Source organism: Mycteria americana, chromosome 3, assembly GCF_035582795.1.
Source record: "Mycteria americana isolate JAX WOST 10 ecotype Jacksonville Zoo and Gardens chromosome 3, USCA_MyAme_1.0, whole genome shotgun sequence".
NCBI lineage: Eukaryota > Metazoa > Chordata > Aves > Ciconiiformes > Ciconiidae > Mycteria > Mycteria americana.
This window is the reverse complement of record NC_134367.1, coordinates 33478990-33505254: the sequence shown is the minus strand read 5'-3', so window position 1 is coordinate 33505254 and position 26265 is coordinate 33478990. Positions and strand designations below refer to the sequence as shown.

General features: G+C 38.4%; 1 protein-coding gene across 8 annotated transcripts in view; it reads right to left on the bottom strand.

Annotated features, from left to right (window-relative positions):
• Window positions 1-16790, bottom strand: part of COL19A1 (collagen type XIX alpha 1 chain) — a 212202-nt gene extending 195412 nt beyond the window's left edge. The window contains exons 1-4 of one of the 8 annotated variants that reach the window (XM_075498152.1): window positions 16704-16790; window positions 14309-14438; window positions 5021-5095; window positions 4421-4520 (exon numbers count right to left, since the gene is read on the bottom strand). In XM_075498152.1, the coding sequence (XP_075354267.1) occupies window positions 4421-4520; window positions 5021-5095; window positions 14309-14402 (269 nt within the window). In that variant the 5' untranslated portion in view covers window positions 14403-14438; window positions 16704-16790. Of the gene's footprint in view, window positions 1-4420; window positions 4521-5020; window positions 5096-14308; window positions 14439-15299; window positions 15943-16703 lie in introns of those variants that run through there. The other 7 variants (XM_075498157.1, XM_075498155.1, XM_075498156.1 and 4 more) reach the window with 7 other exon arrangements.
• Between the last annotated feature and the right edge of the window lie 9475 nt (window positions 16791-26265).

Here is a 26265-nt window from a genome sequence, read left to right as displayed (position 1 = left end):
GTTCTTAGCAGAAAGAATCCTCCAGCCTGGAATATACTGACAGAAGTGGGAACAGTATTTCTGCATCCAGTAATTAAACATCACAAGGAGGTGAAACACTTTCTCTGAAATATAGCCCAAGCCACAGCTCTTCTGGCAGCAGTGAGTGACAACATTGCTGATGGAGCTCAGAAGTCCAAATACAGTAAAAATCCAAGCTCTTTTGCAGTATCTTACACCGAAAGGGGAAGAATTCCTAAAAAAGTTGTGAGAGTAATCCCAACTGCTGTAACTCTGAGATCATTTAACAGCCAGCTACGATAATCTCCTCAGTAAATTAATATGGTTTGTCAAGCCAACAAACTACAAAATAAGAAAGCCATGACTGTGCCATTAAGATTTGCTAATCATAAACATAAATTTCAAAAACATTCTGAAACTCAGCCGAAATCAACTTACTATCTCTCCTTTATTGGTGCTTTCAGAGGAGAAAAAAATGCAACCCAGCATTCTCACCAGCAACCCAGAAGAGTGAGAATGAGGAACAACTGTCATCTGATGCATCTTTAGAGAAGGACAGTGAAATTATTTCATCACAGTGCTATTTACTCTAAGGCAACTAAAGAACAAAGATTAGCCTAGAAGGCCTCATGTCCAGAAGTACTGAATACTGCTGGCAGATCCAAAGGAGTTGCTCTCAGCACAGAGCCCCGTGCTGCTTTTGTCAGCCAGCTCTACGCCAAACTGGAATGCACTGCATAGACACTGTGTGTTAAACTCCAGAGAACACAACATGACTCCATAATGTATTTATTGAAATAAAATTAAAACATTATATATAATAGTTATAGTGTATATATATAATCAGATTGTCTGCATAATGGTATTTTACTGTGAATTTCTTTAGGATTCAAAGGCTCAGTTATACTCCTTTACTCAGGAATAACTTCTATTAACGTCTACGTAAGAATTGAAATAAGTAACTCACAGTATTTTAATTTAAAAATCACTCTTTAATCCTGAAAATATTATTAGAATTAAATTGATATTTAATAGTCATTTACATGGAGCATAAGTAAAGCTATCCATCTCCTATCACAAGACAAAATACGTACAGAACTCCCTCACAAAAACAGATAAAGATATATAGAGATATAACTAAAATCCAACATAAATAGACATAATCGATTTCCCAAGCTGACACTGCGTTGTAAATTACTTAGAACATATAAATAGGTGCAACACTACTCCAGGTCCATTGAAAAAAACCAAAATGGCATCACACAAGAAAAATGGCACAGCATAGCTTTCTATTACCCACACTACAACTGAATGAATGAAATGCAAGAGGAGATGTGCCAAGTTACTTGATACTTGCTAGTCAGCTTAATCAGATACTCTCAGTTTCCTGCAGGATGGATAACAAACACTGTTCTGCTGCTTACTGCACACCACGTCTACTAAAATATTTTCTGAGGCAGAATGATCCTAAAAACCTCTGTGTGTCTAATAATGCAAGAGGTCTGGAACCATACAATCTGACATAATGTAAGAGAAGGAGATTTAAATAAAAATAATAAATTACAAGATATTGTACATGGATAACTGAGATAAGGTAAATTATAAGGTTATGATGACAGATGTCCACGTTCCTGACTATCCTTCATTGTAACCCTACCATGTCAAAACCTGACTTTGTGCTCCTGACTGCCCTCTGCCCTTATTTTTAAAAAACAACTCAGAAGTTCAGAGGAGTATCCCAAATACTTTAAACAAATAATTTTTAAAAATCTTGTCTGAAGTGTTATCTCAACAACAGAAAGCTACTGTATATTCAACATATTGAATAAAAGAAGTAAATTCTATTCTTCATTATGACATGCATTTCTCTGTGAAGGAAGGTTAAAAAAGCATAAACAAGACTATTGCCATGAAGAACTAGGATTTAATGGAAATTCTGTAATGCTTGAATGTTACTGAAAATACTTTTAACCCTTTTTTTGTTCAGGAAGATATATGTAAGAGGTACTATTTACTTCTACAGCAAGCTGACTGAAAAGCTTATCTTGTACCTTATTAACATCAATAATGTGATATTAATTTTCAGCCTAACTATATTCATACATTAGCACTGTTATGCATTTTATTAATAATCATCTTAGTTGCTTCATCCAGCTAAACTTTTCATCCGTTAGGTACACATATTTTTAGGGGAAACTGGAAAGATTTTCTCTTTAGTTTTTGTTTCATGAGGATACACAGAAGACGACAACAGGGAGGGAGAAGAATGTGAAAAGCAAGAGACCATTAAAGCCAAACGACCTGCGTTCCAGGTTTACCCTTTACTGAAATTCTTTATCCCCTGCTCAAGTTACATTGAAAATGAAGAAAAACTAGCCATTTTTCTCTCAAAGAGTCATCCTCCCTCCAAAAAGCTGAACAGATAAAATACAGAAAAAAACATGTTACATTTCTCTTGGACTCTGTAAAGTAAAAAAAAAAAAAAAGGTAGTATTTTCTCTTTCTTGAGTATTTTCCTTGCAACTACTAAGAGTTAAGGCTTAGTTAAGGCTTTGCTAAGGCACAGATATCAGCCATGAATTCTCCATTTTCACTGCCTTCACTAGTAAACCATTTTTAAAAGAAGAAAATAAAACACAGACATTAGTATTAACAGCTACTAATAAAAACTAGGAAAAAGCTTTACATTTTTCAACCTCAACATCACGTGTCAGACCCCTTCCAAACCCATCAAATTCTTACAAATCAATACTTTCGAATCACAACTTTTCCCTCAAAGTATTATGAATTTTAAATAATTCACCTTTTTCCAGTTTCTAGCTCCTCTCACTCCATTTTTGCCATTGATTTTCTTACAGTTTCAGAATAAAGTAAGTCAGCTTGCAATATGCATTTCACTACACACGAAGCACTGCTTAGCTTCTTATTCCTAAAGGAAAACTGCCCCACATTTTTTGTTATTGCCTTGATTTTCTACTCTTCTATAGTCTCACGTTTCCCTCAAATTCCCATCCATTGAAAGAAATCTATAAAAATCTGAAAAACGACTAATGGATTTAAAAAAACCACAACTTTTCTTACTGACAAACTTTCAAAATATTTTTAGTGAAGACATGTATGGGTGGCACCTAATTTTACCCATTCCTCTTCTAAAGACAATCTTGATGATACTGGGAAGGCCCTAATAAAAATAGACACTCTCCGTGTCAAGGAATTTTATCTAGTAATTTTTCCTTCAACAGCTAATGTCCTAGGTATTTAAAAAAAGACAGCAATTACTTTAACTTTGCAGAATTACAGAAGCATAAAAATTTAGCATTTACAGTACCTAATACCTCAGAAAAATTTAGAATCTATCTAGTAATCTAGAATATTTAGGTCCTATTTCTTTAATCATTCTCCTCTCCCAAAGATCGCTTTGTTTTGTGTCTGGGTGCCTCTGATTCCTTTCTTCTCCCTCTGCCCTGGCCTCATGCTACCCACAGCCCCTCGTTGCTCTGCCCAGGATCCAAGCAAAGGGGAATTCCAAGGGCCGGGTGTATTTTTTCCTAGGCAAGCTGGAGCCAGACCTCTTGCAACAGAGACTACCCAACCTGAAGACACAGGAATACAGTTGCTTCCCTCGTCATCACAGGAACACGCTGTACAGAAACCACAGTCCCATGACTCGGAGCACATCTCAACCAAGAAGCTCTGAGATGATCCTCTCTCTCCACTGAGCATGGGGAACTTGAAACTACATTCCTAACTGCTTCTTACCATTTCCTTGTCCCTGTGCAAACTTAAATCCATCCAATTCCATTGTGCCTTACTCTCTTTCACCTTCCTTTTGATTTTTCATGCAGTCTCTGCCTTTCATCCCACCCTGCGTTGGAATAGGATGCTGCCTAGTCTCACCTCTACACTGAGTACCCACCATTCTGTTGCTGCTCAAAGGCAAGATGCCAATTCCACTGGAAAGAAAAAAAAATCATGAAAATATAGCGTTTAAGGAAATGGTGACACTCTCTCTCTCTCTTTTAATCCTGCCAGCAGTAATGAGAGAGAGGACAGGCAACTTCACTGAGGGAAGATTAGTATAACACTTCTTGTCATACCATGAAAGTTCTTTTTTTCCTTTGTTTTATAAATATTTATGTATAAACAGTAGAGTTTTCAGTATCAGAATCACGATTTAAGAAAAAGATATTTGTAATTAACTTTCTACCTAGATACTTCCAGATTCCGGAATAACACCACACCTGAATCAAAACGCTTCCCGAAGAAAAAAAACTGTTACACATAAAAATGCCTGAAAACAGACGTACTTGTCTTTCTGTGGCATCCTCTGGATACACTGCTCAGTGTTTCAGTTCATTAGTAGCATTTAGTGTGAGCTCTGACTTTTAAAGACTTAGGATGAAAGTAGTATCTTACTTACTTTGTGTCTCTGACGAGAGGTGCACTTCCCAGTTTAAAACAGATTTTTTCCCCTCCGCAAGATGTTTGCCTCAAAGAAAAGCTTTCTGCCAAATCAAACCCTGTGAAATATGATACAATGATTTAGTTTATTTAATGGAATTTAAAAATTGGAGGTAAATACTTGGTGACTTTTAGCATGCTTGGTGACTTTCTAGAGTACAGACTGACAAGCTAGTTTGAAAACCAGTACTTTAAGTCAGAGAAACTTCCAATATTCATTTTATTGATAGAGAAACTATCAGTGCAAAACTACTCAGTAGATGACTCTGCAACCTGAGAAATGCATTCATTATTTCCTCTTACCATCTGAACTGATAAGAATGAAGGATGTCTGGGAAAAACAACGGAAATGAGTGTGGCTGCAGAACTTGAACCAATACTTTCCAAGAACAACACGTTCTGATTTTAACCCCACTTTCCTAAAACAACAGCAGCTTTTGGAGCATGGGGGTGGCATTCTGTACTATCCTTTCAGTTTCAAAGCCAGCTTCAGTCAGACTACGATTACATCCACTACTAGCAAATTAATATAGATATCCCTATTAATGCAGCCATTTACCTGAAACACCAAGACTGTCTCTGTTGATTTGTTTCAGATGATGGACAACTGTTTTCATTAAAGGACACACAGCACCTTCGAGAGAATACAGTTGAGTATCTATCATAAAATTCTATCAAACAAAAATGAATCAGAACAAACTATCATGACAAAGATAGTAATATTAACAGGGATGTTTCTTTTTGTTTCTTTAGGATCTGAAAACCAGCAATAAACCAAGTTACAAAATCTAAATAAGAGCAATGATATTTCAGATTTCATACTACACTTCTAATAATATAAGCCGATACAAAATTTATCACATTTTAATTCAGTTGTTTATGATTAAAGCTCACATGAACAATATAACCAGAAGAAAAACAGTAAAGTCTTACCAAGCTCTTTCCATCTATAATACTCTATTGCTCTATATTTTTTGCTCTATATGTTATTGCTCTATAAAGCAAGAACATCTGTTCTAAGTTGTTTTTTTTATTTCTGGCTATATTATTAGAAAATGTCTTTTTCCCCCATTAATAGACATGAAACAATAAAGCATAAATGCTTGATTACCATTACAATAACCTATTGTTACTTCAGTGAACAGTAATTTCAAAATGTGGATTAAGATGGATATAATCATATCATATAATAAACAATGTAAGCAATACTTATGTTTTGAAAAAAATGGTTGAAAATTAAGCAGCTTTACAGGGGATTAAGTCCAAACCAAAGTATTCAGGTAAACAAGGAGGATGTTCTAAAATCTGGAACATGGTAAATTCTAAGGTTAAATCTAACTGAACACTTAGATTAAACACTGTATTATTAATATGCAGTATCTTACTTGCATAAAGTCCTTTCTTCTCTTTTTTTAATATATATACACAGGAATACACACTTTTAAGAAGCAAATACAGAGAAATGTCCCTTTTGTACATGGGTCAGAAATAGGGCTCGCTCTTTTACAAACTTTGCAAATAGCCCTGCTAAACCTTAATAAAACTATCAAACAGAAGATGACAAGCAGGATTTGGCCCATGTGCTTATCAAGCACAGAGCTCCATGTTGAGCTGATGCAACTAAAAAGATGGCCAAAGTGTATCTGAAGCTGCTGAACAGTGAAGGTCAAGGGGCTTTCTGAAATGTCAGTTCAATGAAAAAAGTAAGGAGGAATGTCCTACAATTAACCTGGAAATCATCTATATTTAAAGATTTCCAAGAGCATCCAGACTGAAAGTTGGCATTCAATAGCTATATTTGTAATCTTAAAGCACGTGAAATTTGTCATTCATTCTGTAGTACTGTAGAAAGCATATTATCCTTCAAAAGTCTTAAATTCTATTAAACGTGTTACAGTATTTGATCTGGATTAAAAATGGCTAATTGGAAATAACCAGTAAAAGTGAAACTAGATTATATAATACAGATATAAACACACCTCTTGACAGCATGGTTAATGAAAGCTATGTCAATTGTTTAAAGAACAGACTGGGTGGAAGACATTTTTTCGTAAGATTCGTCAAGTTGCATGTCTTTTACATCTAAATTGGAATTTACAATTACAAGTAACATCACTCATAAATTAATTTATTTCTAAGGCTCTAAAAGAATGTGTTCTTTCTTTCCTTCATATATATACATAAATATGTGTATATACATGCATTTACCTATACAGATGGATAGATATAAATTTCATGACAAATGAGATGAAACATATGCATTAAAAACACTATAAATTCCCTTTCCCCAGAAAAGATGCAGAGCTGTAAAGAATATTCATGTTGAAATCTCTGAAACTGAAGTGAAATCTTTCATCATTCTTGGTTTGCAGGGAGTTTTATGTAGTGTGAAAACCATTCCCTGGAATTACATACTAACATAGCAATTTCAATACACCATATGATATACACACACACACACACTATGCGACAGAAACAGGCTCACCTTAGATACCCTTTAATCTACAAACCTCAGCCTTCAATCACTTATACTGTTTATTAAACTACAGATTTTTATCTATAGCCACTCTAAAACAATGAATGTGGTTATGGTAAATTTACACGAGTATAGCTATAAGAAATATGTTGGCATAAAGGAAGCCTGTTATGGCTGAAGCCGCAATAGCATGTCACAGATACACTGACAAACGTTTTCCTTAAATCTACGTGCTTTCTAACCAAGGTTTTTTTTAATATATATAAAGACTACGGGGCAGATTCCCTTTTTGGTTAAATTACTTTACAGTACTTATAACAAGAGCAGCCAGATATTACTTATTGCTGATTTTACCTTGAACTGCTGTAGTAAGCTCTAGAGAACCTGGGACACAACTGTGCTTTTTTTTCCAGCATTAACTTACATGAGGGCTGAGTGGCAAAAGACTAGGGAGTTTTAGCTTATTCCCCCCAACCACTTTCTTTCAAGTACAAATAAAGACTCAAGCCTTAATTTCTGTGTTATCCAGATGATAGCAATGATTCCTCACATGCCACAGACTGGACTGTGGACCTATTTTTATCAGTGGCATAACAGTCACAGCATCGACAGGCCATTTAAGTGTTAGTTATTTGGTTGTATTCCATATCCCCAGAAGCAAAAGGGTTACTACGAATCTTCTATCTCATGCTGCTGATGCACTCCTTTAGCCCAATGTTATTCCTTTTGCCAGAGAGCTAAGGCGACACTCTAAAATATTAAAATCAAAACCTCTCTATACCAAGACTGACAACTTTCATTTCTATAGATTGATGAAAATTTTTTCTACAGTTACAGTTTGTACAGTCAAAAAGTTAGCCTCTTCCAAGATTTTTAGTACTGCTGGCAGATCTTTAAATTTTCCTTGGCCTGAGACAAAACAGTTAGTTTACCCATTCATCTTGTGGGTAGCTGAATTAGAAGATCTACATGAAGACATTCAGGAAAGAAAAAGAACAAGACAAACCCTTACCACTAATCCTGGCATGGAAACCATGCACCTACCTGCCCTGTTAGAATACATTACTATAAAAATAATGAAGCAGTAAAAAGAACGAGCTTACATTTATACATTAGATTGCTCTGCATGTGATAAAACTGGGTCTGTCTGAAGTCAACAATTCATATTAAAATGGTGATGTCAAAACTCAAGTTAACATACCTATTAATTAATGAGATCACCTATCCATAGGACAAATTACAGACCTTAATCTTTAGAAATCAATGAGCTCTACATAGGAGCTTATTATTATAAAATCAACCTAATAATTTTGAAAATAGATATTTATGCAGATCAAGCAGATATATCACAGATCATTTATCTTCTGTCTCTTCAATAAGATGCTAGTAAGAATTCTTTTTGTTTTCTAATAGCATTATGCAAAAAAAAAAAAAAAGGCGTTACATCTAGATGTATCTGCTGCAACATGCAATGGCATGTTCTGAATTCCTGGAATGGTCAGGGCACCTGTTGAAGCACACTGCAGCTTCCATCTAGGCCACATGCCCAGTTTTCCTTTCCGTGCAAACGAGGACAGAGGAGACTCTGGTGCATACTTCAGTCTCATTCTTACAGACATCTCTTGTGTGCACTTCCTGACTGGGAACTGTAGCTTCCAATAAGCAATCTTGGCTCCTCCAGATCAAGTGTAACCTGTAATGGCTAGATTCACTTTACAAGTACCTACCTGCTGCTTTATAATTAAACTTTATGTTCAGGTGAAGTTTTCAGCTGCCATCTAACACCACCGACATGCACATTGCAAGGGCACTGAAGTTTCCATCAGTAAGCATGACTGGCCAAATGAACGTGGCCAAACAGCAAAGCCGCACCTAACGTATACCCACATCCTATGTCAGACCCAAGCTTCAGGCAGAAACTCATATTAGCTAGGATTTGTCTCACACTCTTACTGGATCAGGCTTCATAAATATATAGACATAGGGAACCTCTTCAGAGTGTGCAGCATACCTGCAAGTGTCAGCAATGACATCCAATGAGTTCACCTCAAAGGTATTTGTACTGAAGATAAGCAGATCCAGCTGGCCTGCTTTCAAGTACGGTCAAGAATTCAGATTTCCTACATACCTGTAGCCTCATGTATAGAGGTACCAGAAAATCGGATGTGATGATTTTGTTTTCCTTTTTTACCCTGTGGCTACATCATATTACATTACAATATACGTGTTAATTAAGACAAAGGTGGGAAAAGGAATGAAGGAGACTGAATCTGCAACGTTGCTGATATAGTAAAGAAGTCAACTCCGAGTCTGGTGACTATTTAGATGGTTACGGAAATAACATAACAGCTTTAGCAGGTGGGATTAAGAAATCTGTATCAACAGAGTTCAAGTATTAGGATGCTCATGCTAGACCCTGAAGTACTGGACTCTCCCATGAGGAAGAGTAGGCAGTGGAAAAACAAGACTTCATTTTATTCAAGACAACCAGCATGGCTTCACCAAGGGCAAGTCTTGCCTGACCAGCATAATGGCCTTCTATGATGGAGTGACTACATCAGTGTACAAGGGAAGAGCTATGGATGTCATCTATCTGGACTTCTGTAAGGCCTTTGACACAGTCCCCACAACATCCTTCTCTCTAAATTAGAGAGATATGGACTTGATGGGTGGACTGTTCAGTGGATGAGAAATTGGTTGGATGGTTGCATCCAGAGGGTAGTGGTCAATGGCTCAACGTCCAGATGCAGATCAGTGTTGTCCCTCAGGGGTCCGTGTTGGGACCAGTACTGTTTAATGTCTTCATCAATGACATAGTGGGATTGAGTGTGTCCTCAGCAAGTTTGCAGACAACACCAAGCTGAGTGGTGCAGTTGACATGCCTGAGGGATGGGATGCCATCCAGAGGGACCTAGACAAGCTGAAGAAGCGGACCCATGTGAACCTCACGAGGTTCCACAAGGCCAAGTGCAAGGTCCTGCACCTGGGTCAGGGCAACCCCTGGTACCAATACAGGCTGGAGGATGAAGGGATTGAGAGCAGCCCTGAAGAGAATGGCTTGGGGGTACTGGTAGATGAAAAGTTGGACATGAGACAACAATGTGCGCTCACACCTCAGAAGGCCAACCGCATCCTGGGCTGCATGAAAAGAAGCATAGCCAGCAGGTCGAGGGAGGTGATTCTGCCCCTCTACTCCACTCTGGTGAGACCCCACCTGGAGTACTGCATCCAGCTCTGGAGCCCTCAGCACAGGAAAGACATGGAGCTGTTGGAGCGGGTCCAGAAGAGGGCCACAAAAAATGATCATAGGGATGGAACACCTCTCCTCTGAAGAAAGGCTGGGAGAGTTGGGGTTGTTCAGCCTGGAGAAGAGAAGGCTCCAGGGAGACCTTATTGCATCCTTTCAGTACTTAAAGGGGGCTTAGAAGAAAGATGGGGACAAACTTTTCAGTAGGGCCTGTTGCGATTGGACAAGGGGTAACGGTTTTAAACTAAAAGAGGGTAGATTCAGACTAGATATAAGGAAGAAATTTTTTACGATGAGGGTGGTGAAACACTGGAACAGGCTGCCCAGAGAGGTAGTGGAGGCCTCATCCCTGGAAACATTCAAGGTCAGGTTGGATGGGGCTCTGAGCAACCTGACCTAGTTGAAGATGTCCCTGCTCGTTGCAGAGGGGATGAACTAGATGATCTTTGGAGGTCCCTTCCAACCCTAACTATTCTATAATTCTGTGATATCCCAGGTGAATATCTTGTCTGTAGGAGTTGATGCTTTTTTCTTTCTCTACCTTTCCATAAAAGAAAAAAAGGGCTGATCTAGTTTACAGGCTTCACACTGGGAGAATATGTGTAGCTGAGAATGTTCCCCTTTGCGGTCTGGGATCTCTCTTATGTACTACTTACTCACTAGCTGAAGTGGTTTTCCACAGCGTGTAGGCCTTCATGAACCACATTCTTATTCCTTATTCTTATGCAGCTCCTTATTCACTGCCCAAGAAGACTTAGTATTTAACTACAAGTTAAGGAATCCAAGGGTGGCAGGGTCGCTTAAACGCTGCAATGCTAACAATAGTTTGTGGATCCAACCTTAAATATTCAGAATATTAAGAATATGAATACATTGTATATGAGAATTACTGTAGAGCCATTATCTTGATTTTGAGAAGTATCTAGTCATACTAAACATGAAAACCAAAAAGCTGAACTGATTTGCATACTTGAAACCACTCACTGTATTTGGGTTAAAGTGCCTATCTAAAATTATGATCTAGAGCCAATACTTTTCACAACACATTCCACGTCAAAAGGCAATGGAAATTCACCATGCCTGACAGTCCCAGGACTTTGTTTATACTACATTTTTCATGGGTTAGCAAGTGACTTTGAAAAACAGTAATTGTAAAAGAAAGCTGAAAAAGCAGCAATGATCTGGGAATGAGACAAAGTATTAATATTCTTAATATGAAACATTCAGGAATTATCAAATTAGAACTTCATGTGTCACTACAGAAAGAGCTCATGTCCACGCTCCAAAATCAAATGTTCCCAACAATAATAAAAAAAAAAAGTAAGTTGACAACATGAAGAAAATATTCTTGAAGTCAGATCAAAAACATGATTGTTGAGAACTCCTGAACCCTCTCCCTCAGATTTGCTATATTCTGTCATTAGAAGTGAGTGCTTCCCTCTGATGAACGATTAGCACATCAAAACTTCTGGACAAGTGAGAACTGAAAGAAATCCTTGATGTGAATCTAATGGTTACTGGCACATGTTCAGAGCCTAAGGAGGACTGCTCCGAGAAGATCCAGCATGCTCTTGTCACTCTCTGACATTTTTTTCCAATACTGGTATTTATTTATTACAGTATTGACCCAATGAATAAGTCCCAAAGTATTTTCAGAATGCCAGCTCAGAAAGCTGTCCGCCATATATGCACACAAGTTAATCCTTTCCTTGCACAAGAGATTTCCTTCACCTAACACACTTCTTCCTCCCGCCTCCACCCCTCAAATTAACTTTAATTTATACTTTCCCCTGCATTTGAAGGCCATTCCTTTAGACTCAAATAGATCAGAGGAGAAATTTCAGGATGTAAATGCAATAATTCAAGATCCTGTATAAATGGGCTTTGCTAGAAAAGCTTCCATATTAGCACAGTGAGAAAGAAATGCTATGCATATGTTGTTGAAGGAAGAAAACTAAAAGGATTGCCTAGGCAGATCCTGAAGGACAGATGCTGATGCAAACAGAATTGGTACATGGGAGAGAACAAAGGCCCAAGCAAGAGCCAGTTAATGAAAGGAGGAAAAAAAAAAAAAAGAAAAAAAAAAGAGGAGGTTAGATATTTCTCTCTTCTTGAAGTGAGCACATTTCCAATTTGTAACAGATTCATCTGCATACAAATTATCAAACTAGAATGAGACAACTTTGCAACACAGAGTACTCGGTTCAGCTGAATGGGGCAGATTAACAAAAGGCTTGCAGACACACCTGTACCCCTTACAGCTGCACCGTCGCAGGGTCCGTTCTTTCTCAGCTCCTGCTTTCTGGTCTATAACTTGTATTTCTTTTTTGGACAGTAACTATCCCTTCAGTCTCTAGAAGAGTCTCTTTCCTGTTATCAACTTGAGGCTGCACTCTGAGCCTATTCCCTGCTGTCAGCAGAGCTGCTCAAGCTGGCAGCTATCTACTTGTTATTCCTCACCATCTGCTTGTATCACCTCAAACTGCAGAAGTCTCCCAGTTGCACACCATCAGTTATGCTCACGAGAGGTTCAATCTCTCGTATTCTTCCCAGCAGTTCAATTTGACCCATATTTGATCCATTTGTGGCAATCAGGTTATGGAAGACTGCAACTTCCTTGCTGGCTGCCTAGCCAAAAAATTCTAACAGAAAATAATGTACAGTTCAGATACACTGAACTGCTAATAAACAGTGTATCTGTCACATCTTCTATGACTGCTCCACCTTTTACTAAGACATCTTTTCATTAGGAAAAAAAAAAAAGAACATAAAAAGAAAAGAGAAATGCTTCCTGGCATTTTGTTTTAAAATTTTTCAAGTTTCCATTTATTCATTTATATTATTAGGGAACTTTCTGCACTCACACCCTTTTCGCACTTTTAAAACTTCCCTTCTACAATCCACCAGCTAGCAATGACAGAGAAGATAACCTATTTTGCTTCTTTCAGGCAGCTGAAGAGAATGATTGCATAGCTATGGTGTAGGCTCACTCTCTCACAGAGGTTAAGTAACTCATCAGTAGAGCACTGAGCCTTGCTGCCCTAAAAATATATGGCAAAAAAGTCTTTGACTTGAATTCAGACTCTTCACAATGCGTTATTCTTACCTTAGAGCCCAGACATGACACTTATTATTTATTAAATATTACTATTTGTTTCCAGGAGTTAAAGGAGTAAAAGGATTATTATTCTAGTCATTGACTTTTTAAATTTCTTGGGCCTGAGCTTCAAATGTGTTATGGAGATTTGAAGTTGTTGTATATGTATAGCTTCTATTATCTTTCATTAGGTTTCCGGAAAAACAGCATTACTAAAAATAAATTTCATTTTCTAAAAAAATTAATGAAAAAGAACTCTCTTTATTTCTATTTAAATAGAAACAAGCATGTTCTCCTTGTTAGTAACAGAAGGAAAATTCTAGGAAGTTGAGGTACGTGCTGAGGCTGAGCAATTCTAGAAAACTGACAATTTGTTATTCTACAAGCACACATGATGTGCCTTTAAGACAGAATTTACCATACTCTGGAGAGTCAATGTAGAGTTTAAGTGAGAGAGCTAGATAACATGTGGACAGTTAAGAGAAAGAACAGAGAAGTATGAGAAAATTTGCAGAAGACGGGTAACAGCTTTTAAGTTAAACAATATCACTATATTCCTTTCCCCGTCCTCTTAGGCACAAGGTTTTGTCTAACTCTGCACCAGTGAATCGTATGACCTGGTCTGGGGATTAAGTTTAGGTGAGGTTAACATGAGCATTAGGTTGTTTAGGTCAATGTGATCACTGATCTGCTCTAATAAAGCCACATGTTTTTGTTCACAAAAGTTTTGCAAGCTCTGATTTAGAATCTTGTTTTGTATGGTAAGTTGAAAAAGTACGAAACAAAACTCTTAGGAACTACAACTGCTTCCAAACACGAATCTGCCAAGCACAGGAAACAGAAAGGCAGCTTTGGAACTGCTTCAAACTTAGACTTTTTTTTTTAAAAAAAAGAGATTAAAAAAAGTCTTGTATAATTTTATCTGCTTATACTGCTTACTTTCCATGTACTGTCATTATTTGTTAAAATTTGTTCAGTATTGAGATTTATGCCTTTGGTCTGTGATGGGCAAGAAAAATGGAAGTACCTGTCTGGTCACTGACAGCCACAGAAGTAGAAACAGGAAGGAGGAGGAAGACTGCCATACAAAGCCAAGCTATGCAGGATCCAATGTACTTCATCTCCCCCTGGACACATGTGAACAATCAGCTACAAATCTGAAACAGAAAATAATCATATTCAGAACAATCTCTTCTTATTCTTTCCTCCTCACCCCATCAGAAAACTACAAAGAAGAATTTCTTAACTGTAAAGAAAAGAGGAGGTCGCTAGTCACATGCAAAGGGTATCATTTATCTGTTGTAAGGAACTACAAAAAGAGACTTACGTAAATTTAGAACTGAATTACAAATATACTGCTTTAGTTCTTTATTAAACTCGGAAGTAGCACCTTAGAAATATTACCTCAGAGATATTAGTTGTAAAGGCACTCAATTTTCATTTCATTATTAACAACTAATTTTCCTCCCAGGTTTTCAATTTTAAATATATTAGCCGAACTGTTTGGTGTCACAACACTGGCAGTGACTGCTGAAGTAGTCTTCAAATTGAACAAGGACAACATGCAATTGTTTCAGTTCAAGTGCAAAAGAAACCAAAATACAGTATTTCTCTGCCTTGCAAAATATACAAGTGCCTAGAGCAGCCTGTATTGAGTTTACGGTTTAAATCTCACAAGAATACAGTCCAGCTTCAACAACATATCTTTTGTCCTCTAAAGACAGTACCAGCTTTTCTTCTAAGCCGACCACAATGTATAGATACACGTGAACTTAATGAAACACAGAAAACGACAAATATTTTCCTAATCACATTTTCTGTAAGAAAAACAAATCACATTTTATAATTGTTTTATAAAATAATTTTTATATTTTCACAAGACGCCTTATTCACCATCAGAGCTATGCTGTCAGTCACACGTACTGACAGCAACTACACCATCATTAACTTTTCCAGCCTCCCCAAGAGCAGCAAAGTGAATACATGTTCAAATAACATTATCATTTAATTTCCTGCACCTGCTTTACAAGCAGGCATCAGTAATTCACAAGAGCTGCCGCTCCAGAGGTCTCATTTTCTGAAGGGCTCTTGCCAGTTAAGTCACCCCTACCGCCACCCCCTCGCTGCCGCCGCACCTCCGGGCGTGGGTCCTCTCCCTCGCGCAACCGGCGCGCCGGAGCCTCTGGGGCGGCAGCGACCCGAGCCCGCAGCGGCTCAGGCGGTGGCACGGCGGTGCTGGCAGTTTAATTTCCCTTGGATCGACTTGGGTTTGCTTGGAGCAGGCTTTAAAACGCTAGGCGGGGGAGCAGGCGGCACGGCGAGCGGGCAGCTCGGTCGGCGGGGCTGGGCGGGGAGCGGCGAGGCGCCGGGCCGGGCAGCGCCCCCGCCCCGCTGCCCGAGCCCCGCTCTCCCCGCGGCTCGGCTCCGCGCCTCGCCCCCGGCCCCCCGCTCCCGGGCTCCTACCCGCCGCCCCTCGCCCCGGGCTCGGCCGCCCCGTCTCTCCGGAACCTGCCTGCGGCGCCGGGAGCGGCGGGCCCCCGGCGAGTCGAGCGAGGGGCCAGGCGCCCGCCGACGCTTCCTCCGCAGCCCCGGGGCGGAGCGGGGCCAGGAGCCCGCTGGGGCCGGCGGCGCCTGCGAGCGGGGCCGAGCGCCCACCGCGAGCGAGGGAGCCCTCTGCCGCCGGGCCCGCGGCGGAGGGGCCGGGCCGGCCGCAGGGCAGCGCCGCCGGCCCCGGGCGGCACCTGCACGGGGCGAACAGGTGAGGGGGGCGGCGGGGAGAAGGCGCTGCTCGCCGCGGCCGGCTGGGCTCCGGGACAGCAGCGCAGCGCTGGCGCCTGCCCGCCGCGGACATGTGCCGCCGGCTCGACGTCCCCGGGATTTGCCCAAGAGCCGCTGAACCGCCCGGGTTCCCCCGCCCTGGAGAGCATTTCCTGCGCTTCCCGCCCGTGCCGCTGCTCACGAGTGTGTTTCAACTAACGGGATGGAGGCCGCTCGATACGCACGCTAATTAGAGTGATACACACTAATAGCCAGATTTGTAAATGTAAATATATGCGTACCATGAATAAGCATGCTCAGGATTATGGCAATTTGCAACAGTTTAATCGGTTTTGTAAATTACTGCAAATTTAGTAGGACTGTTTCCATTAGCATATCTTAGCGTATACCTATAGTCACACACAAACATATACAATGTATTTACACAATCATGAGCAGAATCCTATAGCATAGACTGATTATAGTACATTAAAAGCTTACTGTGTACATTATATAGGACATAGTTAATAGTGGCAAAATCAGTGATAAACTTAAAAGGCAATTTTGAAAAAAACCAACCCACCACAAAACAAGCCAGGAATATTGTAGTGTGTGCGTGCACGTGCGATGTTTAGGCAATTGACTACAAATAAGGAGCTGCTTACCTTTACTTTTTATTCTCGTAAGTCTTCCAGAAGCACTGAAAATGCCTGTACAGAGCTGCTGTAGTGCCGAGGAGTTCCTGGCGTGAGTCTCCAAAGAGTGGTAGAGGGGGATGCAGCTCTGTCCTTATTAGTCTCACACAGTGTGACCCTCCCACTCAGTGAGCACAGAATACTCTGCAAGAAAGGACAAACAGACACCCCGACACAGATTTTACATAATCATACTTGTATATTCCAAGTCCAGTAACAATGTAAGAAATGTTTTTTTTCCTCCTTCCCCCTACCCCCCACCCCACCCCCCCAGTTCCATAAATTAAACTGCCAGAGTATGAACGCATGAATGAAAGAGTATCTGGTTTCTAGTTGTAAAGAACCAATTATGTACATTAGCACAGTGGCAGAAACTAGCTTTTATCACTTAAGTGTAAGCACACATCATTAATTTTATATACTTTATCATAAATTTAAAAATCAGCCACCCAAATAACCCAGAGAGTGCACCTATTTATGGCACTGATGCTGCAAAGCACAGCAGATTACTGACATTTGTTTTGCCTTTTAAAATCTATCATTTACAAACCTGAATGTTCTTGCACTGTAATATCATCTGCCTGTGATGAAATGGTGAGATTGAACACTGCCACTGGCTCTCATCTGAATGTGCAAAACTGTACTTTTCTCAGGTTCTCCAAGAGTGCTTGTGGCAGTTTTCCGTATTGCATTTTAAAGATGTAAATCAGATAGGAGGACAGAGAAAAGTAAAATGACTAGAAATAGATACACAGAAGGCAGAGAGAGTAGGGCTTTAATTAAACAGATCTCATTTATATATATATCCAAGACATATTTTATTTTTTTCCAGTAGAATCATTCTGACAGGAAAAAACGGAAGGTGGTGACTTATATGAAAATTTATTAGCTTAACATCAATTTAGCCCAACTGGTCTTCAGGTCAGAAAATTCACAGGTTAGCTTTTTGTCGTCCCCCCCCGATTTTGAAAAGTGTTTCCTCATTTCAACCAAGATAACTAGCCAGGATAACTAACAAATCACATGATTATTTTTCTGGTTTAAATTTCAAAACAGTTGTTGTTCTTCCCAACTTAGAATCATGAGAGAAAGATGAAATTGCAGCTTACATAGATGTCTGCTAGGGTGTTTTACTCCACAGCTTTGCTACAGACTTGTGGTGTAACTTTAGGCAAGTCACACTTCTCGCTTGCTCATTCTGTAAATTATAGAAAGTAAAGCTGCCTTACCTTGCAGGGTGAGGCGCAAGAGCCTAATCCTACAGCTGACAAATCACTGGAGCACTCCCTTCCCCTTCAGACTGTTCATTTGATAAAGGCTTCAGTGTTGAGCCCTAATTCAGTGTTTCAAGCAGAGTTGCGAGATCCTCAGTTGAAAGACCCTTTGTAAAAGCTCTGCTCCTAGTGAAAGGCATTATCATTTTTAATTTGAAAAGAACTACATTTCTCATTGCTCTTTCAAGCTACAAAATCCTTAAAATCTTTTTGTTTTACTTCATTTTACATGCCCTAAATATCAGGATTCAGCTGTTACACGAATATACACAGTCTTATTAATTTCAATGAATATAAGTTCTGAATTAGCTCAACATTTAATTGCATAACACTTTGCACATACAATCAGTTCATGGTTTAAAGAAATATTTCTCTCCTTCAAGGTTTCAGTATTGCTCAGAAGTCCAGATCCAAACTGGGTCTTAATTTCCTATGAAGCAATCATGAAACATAACCCCTAAACCAAGGATGTTGTTCCACTTACCAAGATACCGATACTCCAAATAGAAAATTAAAAATACCTCATTTGGACCCTGTCAACTTCAAAACACTCCGCATCCATGTGAAAGCAGTAAGTAGAAGAATTAGAAACTACTACAACCTTCCCTGGCTAACACATATGCTTCCTGTACTCTGGCCCAGATCTTCAACTGAACAGGATTATGCCAGTTCATATAAATCAAAGGAATTACACCAATTTATACTAGTTGAGGACCTTGACATTAGGGACTGCCACCATATGTATTTATGGACAACACTGTTCACATTAGCGAATACAGTCTTGAATGTATAGTGACATGAAAATTGGGAACAAGGAAAACCTTACTGTTTACAAACTTCTGTCATGAGCCAAAAAACCAGCTTCTCTCTCTGCCTCCTGCAATATAAGAAGCAAAGCCACAACTGGCAAAACATTTCTGTTATCATAAACAGCTTAAAAATCCCAACCACCTGCACTCTTGTTCACCTGCAAACAGTTACTGGTGCACTCCAGAGAAAATAGTCTACACATTGTCTCATCTCCTTTGTATCCGGGAAGTACTGGAAAAACTGATGATATGAGCTGAAGCGCCCGCAGCAAATGGATGATATCCCATGTTATCTTTGCAGTAACACAGTTTTCCAGCTATCTCAGAGTTTAGCTAAAGCACTTGCACACGGAAGACAGGATTAGGATCCAGGCAAGAGCCAAGGCAAATACACCAAGAAGCAGAAAAGAGAGAAATTTAAGTTTGAAACCCTACTTAGCACAGACATGCAGAGCACGTTCCATCTCCTGCGCCAAGGGTGAACTGCTCCACTGAACAGCTTTTACTACGACTGTAGTTGCAGGCAAGATGCAGGGGAAAAAGGTGAGAGAATAGGGGGGCAAAGGGACAGATTTATTTTTTGTAGAAAATTTTTCTTTATTGCCAACACTCACTTTCAACCTTTGTTTCTTTTTCGGCACGATTAGATATCCAAACCAGCCAAGTAGCATAATTCACTCTTGTCTGTGTGGTGCTAACAGATTTGTCTCCATCCCGTTAGACCCACATTTTTAACTTGTGTTGCTTATGACAACGCATATGCAGGAATGAAGCTGTAAACTTTGACAAAACTCTTTAAAAGCAGCAGTATTCTACTTGAAAACAATTTTTTAAAAGGAGATTAATTTGAAACGCCTCTCACCACGTTATTTCTCACTGAACGTAGAGCTTAGTATTTCTATTCCGTTGTATAAGCCCTTATGTGGGATTGTTCCTTGCCAGATGATCCTTTCTGCCCTCTGCGAGATCTGCTGGTCATGACAACTGCATTCCACTGAAGCAATTAAAATATAAATGCTTTTAAATACATTAGACTGAACTATACTGAACTTAGACAAAACAGGTGGAATCCCAGCCTTGGGGAAGTTAATGGAAATTTTAACATTGATGTAAATGGGGCAAAAATGTCACACAAATGAGGGAACTTTGGCAAAAATTACATCAAAAAGGAATTATTTATATGCATGTGCACACACACTAAGCACTCCTAAGCAGCAAAGCTGACAAACGCTGATGTCACTTCATTTCTTCTATAGGAGAGGAAAAGAGGGAAAAAAACCCAACTGCTACTGCTTTTTCTGAATACTTAGGAAGCACTCAGATTTTCAGTACAGGGGTCAAAATAACTGTCAAAAAGATGCAGAAAGAATGCTTACCGCTATAATTCTGTGGTATTAGTTGTCTTTGGCTCAGACATTTTCTCCACTCTTTGACACTTTATAACATCTTAAAATAATCAAATACTAATAAGTATAATGGTACAGCAACAACAAAAAAATGTCCATACTCTGTCTCCAATTCCAATGCCACTGATAATTCCAATCTTAAAAAAATAAAGTGGTGTTGTATCATTTGTAATGTTTAGTGCTATCTGGTCCTAATGTTTCATATTTTTAATAATGACATTTTAATCCAAAATATATACATTTCAAGGTAAATAAATCAATGTCTTAATATACTGCTTATATTTACCAGTTGCAAACATGTCAACAGCTGTATCATGATTTGTAAAGTATTCATTACTATTCCAGAAAAATACATTTCTGTGCATATACTACTCTTTAAAGTGTTAGTACAAAAATTCAGTTAAGTTATTCAAACCTGAAATAGTGCTGGATTTGTAGAATTCAGTAAAACATCAGTCCAGTCCAGGCTTAGAGAAACAATGCTAAGATTAATAGTGTCAAAATGAGTATGTCCTTAATCTATTAAAAGGCATACTTTACTTTGTCTTCCTATGGATGGATAAATGCATGTATATAACCATACTGCCGTACTACAAACAGCTTGCCACATGTTCTATTGTTTCATGAACCACACAAAGAAATACACAATGAAGAAAAAATTCTGAACATTTACCATTGTTTTTCTTTCTCTTCTTTCTTTCATACAGAATCCATCCCACCCGTAACACAGGAAATAACGTGCCTTTTGGTGGCTTTCGTATTGTACAAGAAAAAAAGTGGTCAAACAGCTGATTAGGGATGAGAAAAGCTGAAAGGTGATTTTCTAAACCAAGTCAAAGCACATCATCTGGCTTGTTTTAGACTGAAGTACCCATATGTCTTTAAAAGTCATTACACATAATGAAAACATGAAAGGTAGGTTTTATGCAGCTGTGCTGGCAATTACAGATGTTTGCCCAATAATCCTGTATGAATATGCTAAAATCCTACATGGAGTCTGAAAACATCTATAAAGCACTGAAATATGTTAATTTTGAATTTCTATAATGCAAATATTAGAAAAAGGAAGGTGAAGAGCAAAGGAAAGCTATCAGCAAAGTTTAAGATCCAACAAATAGACTACGCTGTATAAGCCCTTCAGGTTTAAAGGGCAACTTCAGTTTAGATCAAAAGACTGAATATTCTATGCTTGTTTTTTTTAAACTTCAGGAAGACAAAGCATAGATAGTCCAAGAAATGTCAGCTAAAATTCCATTTTAAATTGTAACAAATAATGCCTGAGAATCTACAAGTCTCAGTATTAGCCAGTGTCTCCTACTGTTGTGTCCTTTCTATGCAGCTAACTTGCCCAAATTTTATTTAAAAACAGAATACTACAATAATAAATAAACCAGCTTTAGGTCCAGTTAAGAAGAGTTTCAAATTTTCAGAAAGTAACTTCTATAAATTTGCCTATGCAAGACTAACTGATACATGCGACTATCAGTTTTATCAACATAGTAGCTACAATTATATTATCACATCCAGGATTCTGAGTTCATGCAGAGCTATTTACCATTATGTTATTTTAATGCTCAATTTCAATACTGTCAAGCAACATAAAAATGAAATAATAAAATGACAAGTATTTTATTCATATTTATTGCTGAATAAATAGGCACAATAATCTGGGAAGTCAAATTAAGTGTGTATTTAATCTGTATCTCCACATACTTTATTTGCCTTTCATCTAGGAGTAAATATTCTCAGGATTTAACCAACGTTATGCTTTTAAGTCAGTAATTTTACAGATTTATGTAAGCTAGATGTCTGCCTAGAGCTATTTAGTCATGATCTCAGATGTAAAAGAACTCTGAATTCAATAGCATCTAAAGGCTGCAGCTAGAAGTGAGAGAGAAGTACATGCAAAAAAAAAATCTAGCTGTTACATGCCCTTTAAAACAGCCGACTGACCTATACATATTGCAAGTCAACATCTTACGTCACCCTGTGTATATATGTATTTTGGGGAGCTGAGGAATTTATGCACTAATAGAAAATGACAGTTGAAAGGAAGAATCTATCAGACTCTGTTTGCATGACTACTTGTATCTTTATACACTGCAATTCAAATAAATTTTACTGTTTTCTAGGAATGCAAAATCAAACACTAGCTCCTAGAAAGGCCAGCATTTAAATAAACGGAAGGTTCTTAAAACAAATGTAGCTGTGTAGTGTATCAAGCATAACATTTGCATCAATCTCCAAATTGTTTATTTTTGGCACATCAAATGTGGTTTGGACATGATGGATGAATTTAATTTTGGAGCAAGGCCAAGCAATTTAGCATGAACATGCCATTTTGATGAAGCTTGGAGTAGCTAGGAACTGCTCTGGTTTCTTCCCTTTACTGATAAGTGGAATCCAGATATATCCTGTTGGTTATTTTAACTGAGTACTTAGCTTAATCTTGCCAATTAGTCATTGACTAATTGTGCTGGAACCAATTATTAGTGCTGGAACCAACTTCGTTGTAACAACTTAAAGTGGCATCCTGCAACAATTTAGTGAGGCTATATTTTTGCATGCAAAATTATTCAAATGCATTTAGAGTTCATGTTTAAATCAGCAGATATAATCTATAATTATTAGAGTAGTAGTACCTGACATAGATACATAGTAAAGACTGTACTTAATCAGAAAACTTATGGTAGGAAGATGACCTTAGGCCAAAAATACAAATTTTACTGAAGGTAACTACATTGCTGAGAGGTTATCAGGCTGTATTCAGAGAAGAATACAAACTTAGGTCCTGTTTGTGCACGAGGGGGAAGACACTTTTCATGAAGATCCAGAATTTTGTGTAACAGAATTGTGTTCATCCAAATATTTTCAGTATCAATAATTATAGCTTGACATGCCTTCAAACCTATTTCGGAAGAAGTAACTTTGGTTCATGTACTAAAACTGCAAGACCAGGTTCTTGGGGGGGGGGGGGGGGGGGGGGAAAGTCTAAAAACTCACGAACTGTTTTGGGATCGACTTGCTCGGACATTCATCAGCAACATTGGGCTTGTCTCTCCTGTTGCAATATTGTTCCATTTCCCAGAACTTACAACAGAAGTTATTTCTTTAAGGAACTATTCATATGTTACAGATACTCACTGATCTTTAGGGAACTTTAAAATTTACTTCAACAGAGGATTTGACTCCTGGAGAATAAAATTAGAAAAAAGGCTGAAACTGAATAAACTAAGCCTGTTGACAGGAGTAAAAAAAAAAAAAAAAAACCAAACAAAAAAAAAACCCAAAACAAAACCAACCACAGAATGCCTGTAAGTAGAGGTCCTTGCAATCAGGACCTAGGTTTGAATGCCAAATTAGACCAGCCTAGTTCCAAACGATGAAGCTGGCAAGCCTTCTTCAGAGTCCTCCCTAGTACTGAGCTTTACTACATAAATTGTGGGATGCCTGAGTGTATACCACGGCTTCCTGTGGTACAGCATGGCAAACTGCTGGAGGAATGTTCCCAGTGCCCTGAAGAAGAAGCTGTCCACGTCCAAACACACTTCTGCAATTATGGGAGGACAAAGGACTACACATACTCACTTGATTTGGCATGTTTCTGCAGCGTGAAGAGCACAGATTTAATAAAACAAAAGTAATTTAAACATGAGTTTAAATCCAGCTTTAAGCAGTATCAGTTAGTTTAGGCCAAGGGAATCACGGAACTGAGTTACGCTCCTGTCTGCAGATGTAACCAAACAGCAACTGTGGTGAAACCTGAATGCAAGTCACATTACGTGAGGCACCTGAGATGTCTAAATTAAGGGTGTAATTTCCCTTGGGAAATCCAGATCTGGGATTAACTGTTCTCTGCAAGTGTCTCTCTTCTTGATTTTAGAGTGACAGTATTCCTAACTTCACCTGACAGCTAAGTTTATGAACTGAATGTGTGCTTGGTTAAAGGTTTCACAGAATCTGTGGACATCCAAGAAGTTTATTTGAACTTGTTTAGTAGGACTAGTACAGCTTTTAGATACCTTTAGATAAGGTACTCTTCTAAACTTAGAAATATTTATATTCTTTTTATGGCTAAAAATTAACTACAGAAATGAGCTACACTACTGCAACACATTTTTACAATTATGTAAATTGTTCACAAAGTAAATTGGACTGGCTTAAACCAATGAGAGTCTGCATTTTTAATTAAATGAGTCAAATTCTATGTACAGAGAACTTAATGAATATTCCCCAAGCATTGCCTGTAGTAGACATGATTAAGTAAGAATTTTCAGTTACATCCATGTAAACCCTTTCCATTTACATTCAGAGCAGCTGTCCTCAACAGTTTTATTAACACAAACTTACTCTGGCCTACAGTAAAGGTGTGCGTATCCTTTTTAAATATAATCTAATTTTATCACCTAAGAGATGATAAAATTTTAGGTAGTATTTTCAGGGGACGACTTCCACTCCTGTGATTTTATCAGAATATTAAAGATAAATTTTAAAATTTGTAGAAGAGAGTTCTCCACTTATATTCTAGATGGTCTCAGAGAGTATAGACAGGTGGTTGTAACTGCTCAGATCCCCACCTTCCTATATTTTCCTTCACATCATAAGTTGGTTCAGAAGTTTTAAATACTTCTCAGTCTATGCCATTGCCATTACGTTGAGTTCAAACACACTGTCCCACCAAACTCTGCAATCATTTGCCTTGCTTGCATGGTGACAGTTTGTCTCTAGACTGGAGAGACAAGGCAAGGAAACCCAGACATGGAAAGGGGGCAGGAGACGGGAAAGATTCTTGGATATTTAGCCCATGGGAGGCCATCACTGCTCACCTATGTAAGATACAATATCTAAAAAATAAAACATCGAATTAATTTAGTGATTTATTTCTACTCTTTGAACTATTTATCATTATGACAGTCAGGAGCTGAGACAGTAAGATAAAATGAAAGAAACAGAAGCTAAAATTAAGATACTAGGGTATCCTTTGACATGGAGTAGCCAAATGGATTGGTCTGGATTCCTTTTCATCATTTTGTTAAAGAATCACAAGCTAATCTTGATGAAATCAGATTCACTTAATCTCTTTCGGCATAGATTATCATGCAAGGCAGTTCTTTTTTAGATGTTATCAATTTTAGAGTCCTGTAAGTTTTTCCATTTAACAATAAATCGAGGTAACAGTGAAATATCATTATACGGTTCATTCCACATGTGTAAGTGGGCATGGACATTAAACAAAGACTATATATGAGAGTGAATTAAGGATTTGATCTTACTTTTCTGATGTAGCCAAAGGGTATGCTTTTGATGCCTAAGAAATACAGAATCAAGCCATAATTTCCCCCTCTCCCCCTATATTTCAGTAGTAGTTACCTTCTTTTCTCTGAAGTTAAAATACTTATTAAAATGTCTTCAAATCTTTCAGACAGTTGAGAAGTGCCTTCAACAAAGATTTACTGAAAACCTATCAACATTAAGAACAAGAACACCACAACACAAGAAAAATGAAAATAAAATAAATACATGTCACTATTAAAATAATACAATGAGAAAACCCCCTGAAAATAGCTTCATCAACTTCATTTCTAATTAAGTAACACTGAAAACAAAAAGAAGTCACTATGGTTAACTTAAAAACAGAAACATTTTTAAACATCTTCAATAATCCTTATCTAGAAACGAATTTTTGTCATTCCTTTTCTTACTGCTTCTTCGGAAATAAACTTTCTCCTACATGACTAATACCAGTTCCATTAATGACCTTGTCCTCTGCTTTCAGATTTGCTTTCTTAGTACAGGGTTGTTCTCTCCCCTGTTGCCTGGGGGAGACCACTACTATATAACTCCACTCTAGGCTCTCACTGTAAAGAATGAACGAAAGAGAACTAGAAAGTTAGTGCAAGTAAAATGCTTCTGTCTTTCTGCAGATCACAGGAAGTGTTGGTAAGTTATTTTATTTAGACTGAAATTTTGGCTTCGCTGAAGTCAGCGTATGCTTTGCTATAAACTTCAGCTGGGCCAGAATTTCACACCTGGTTTCTATGAC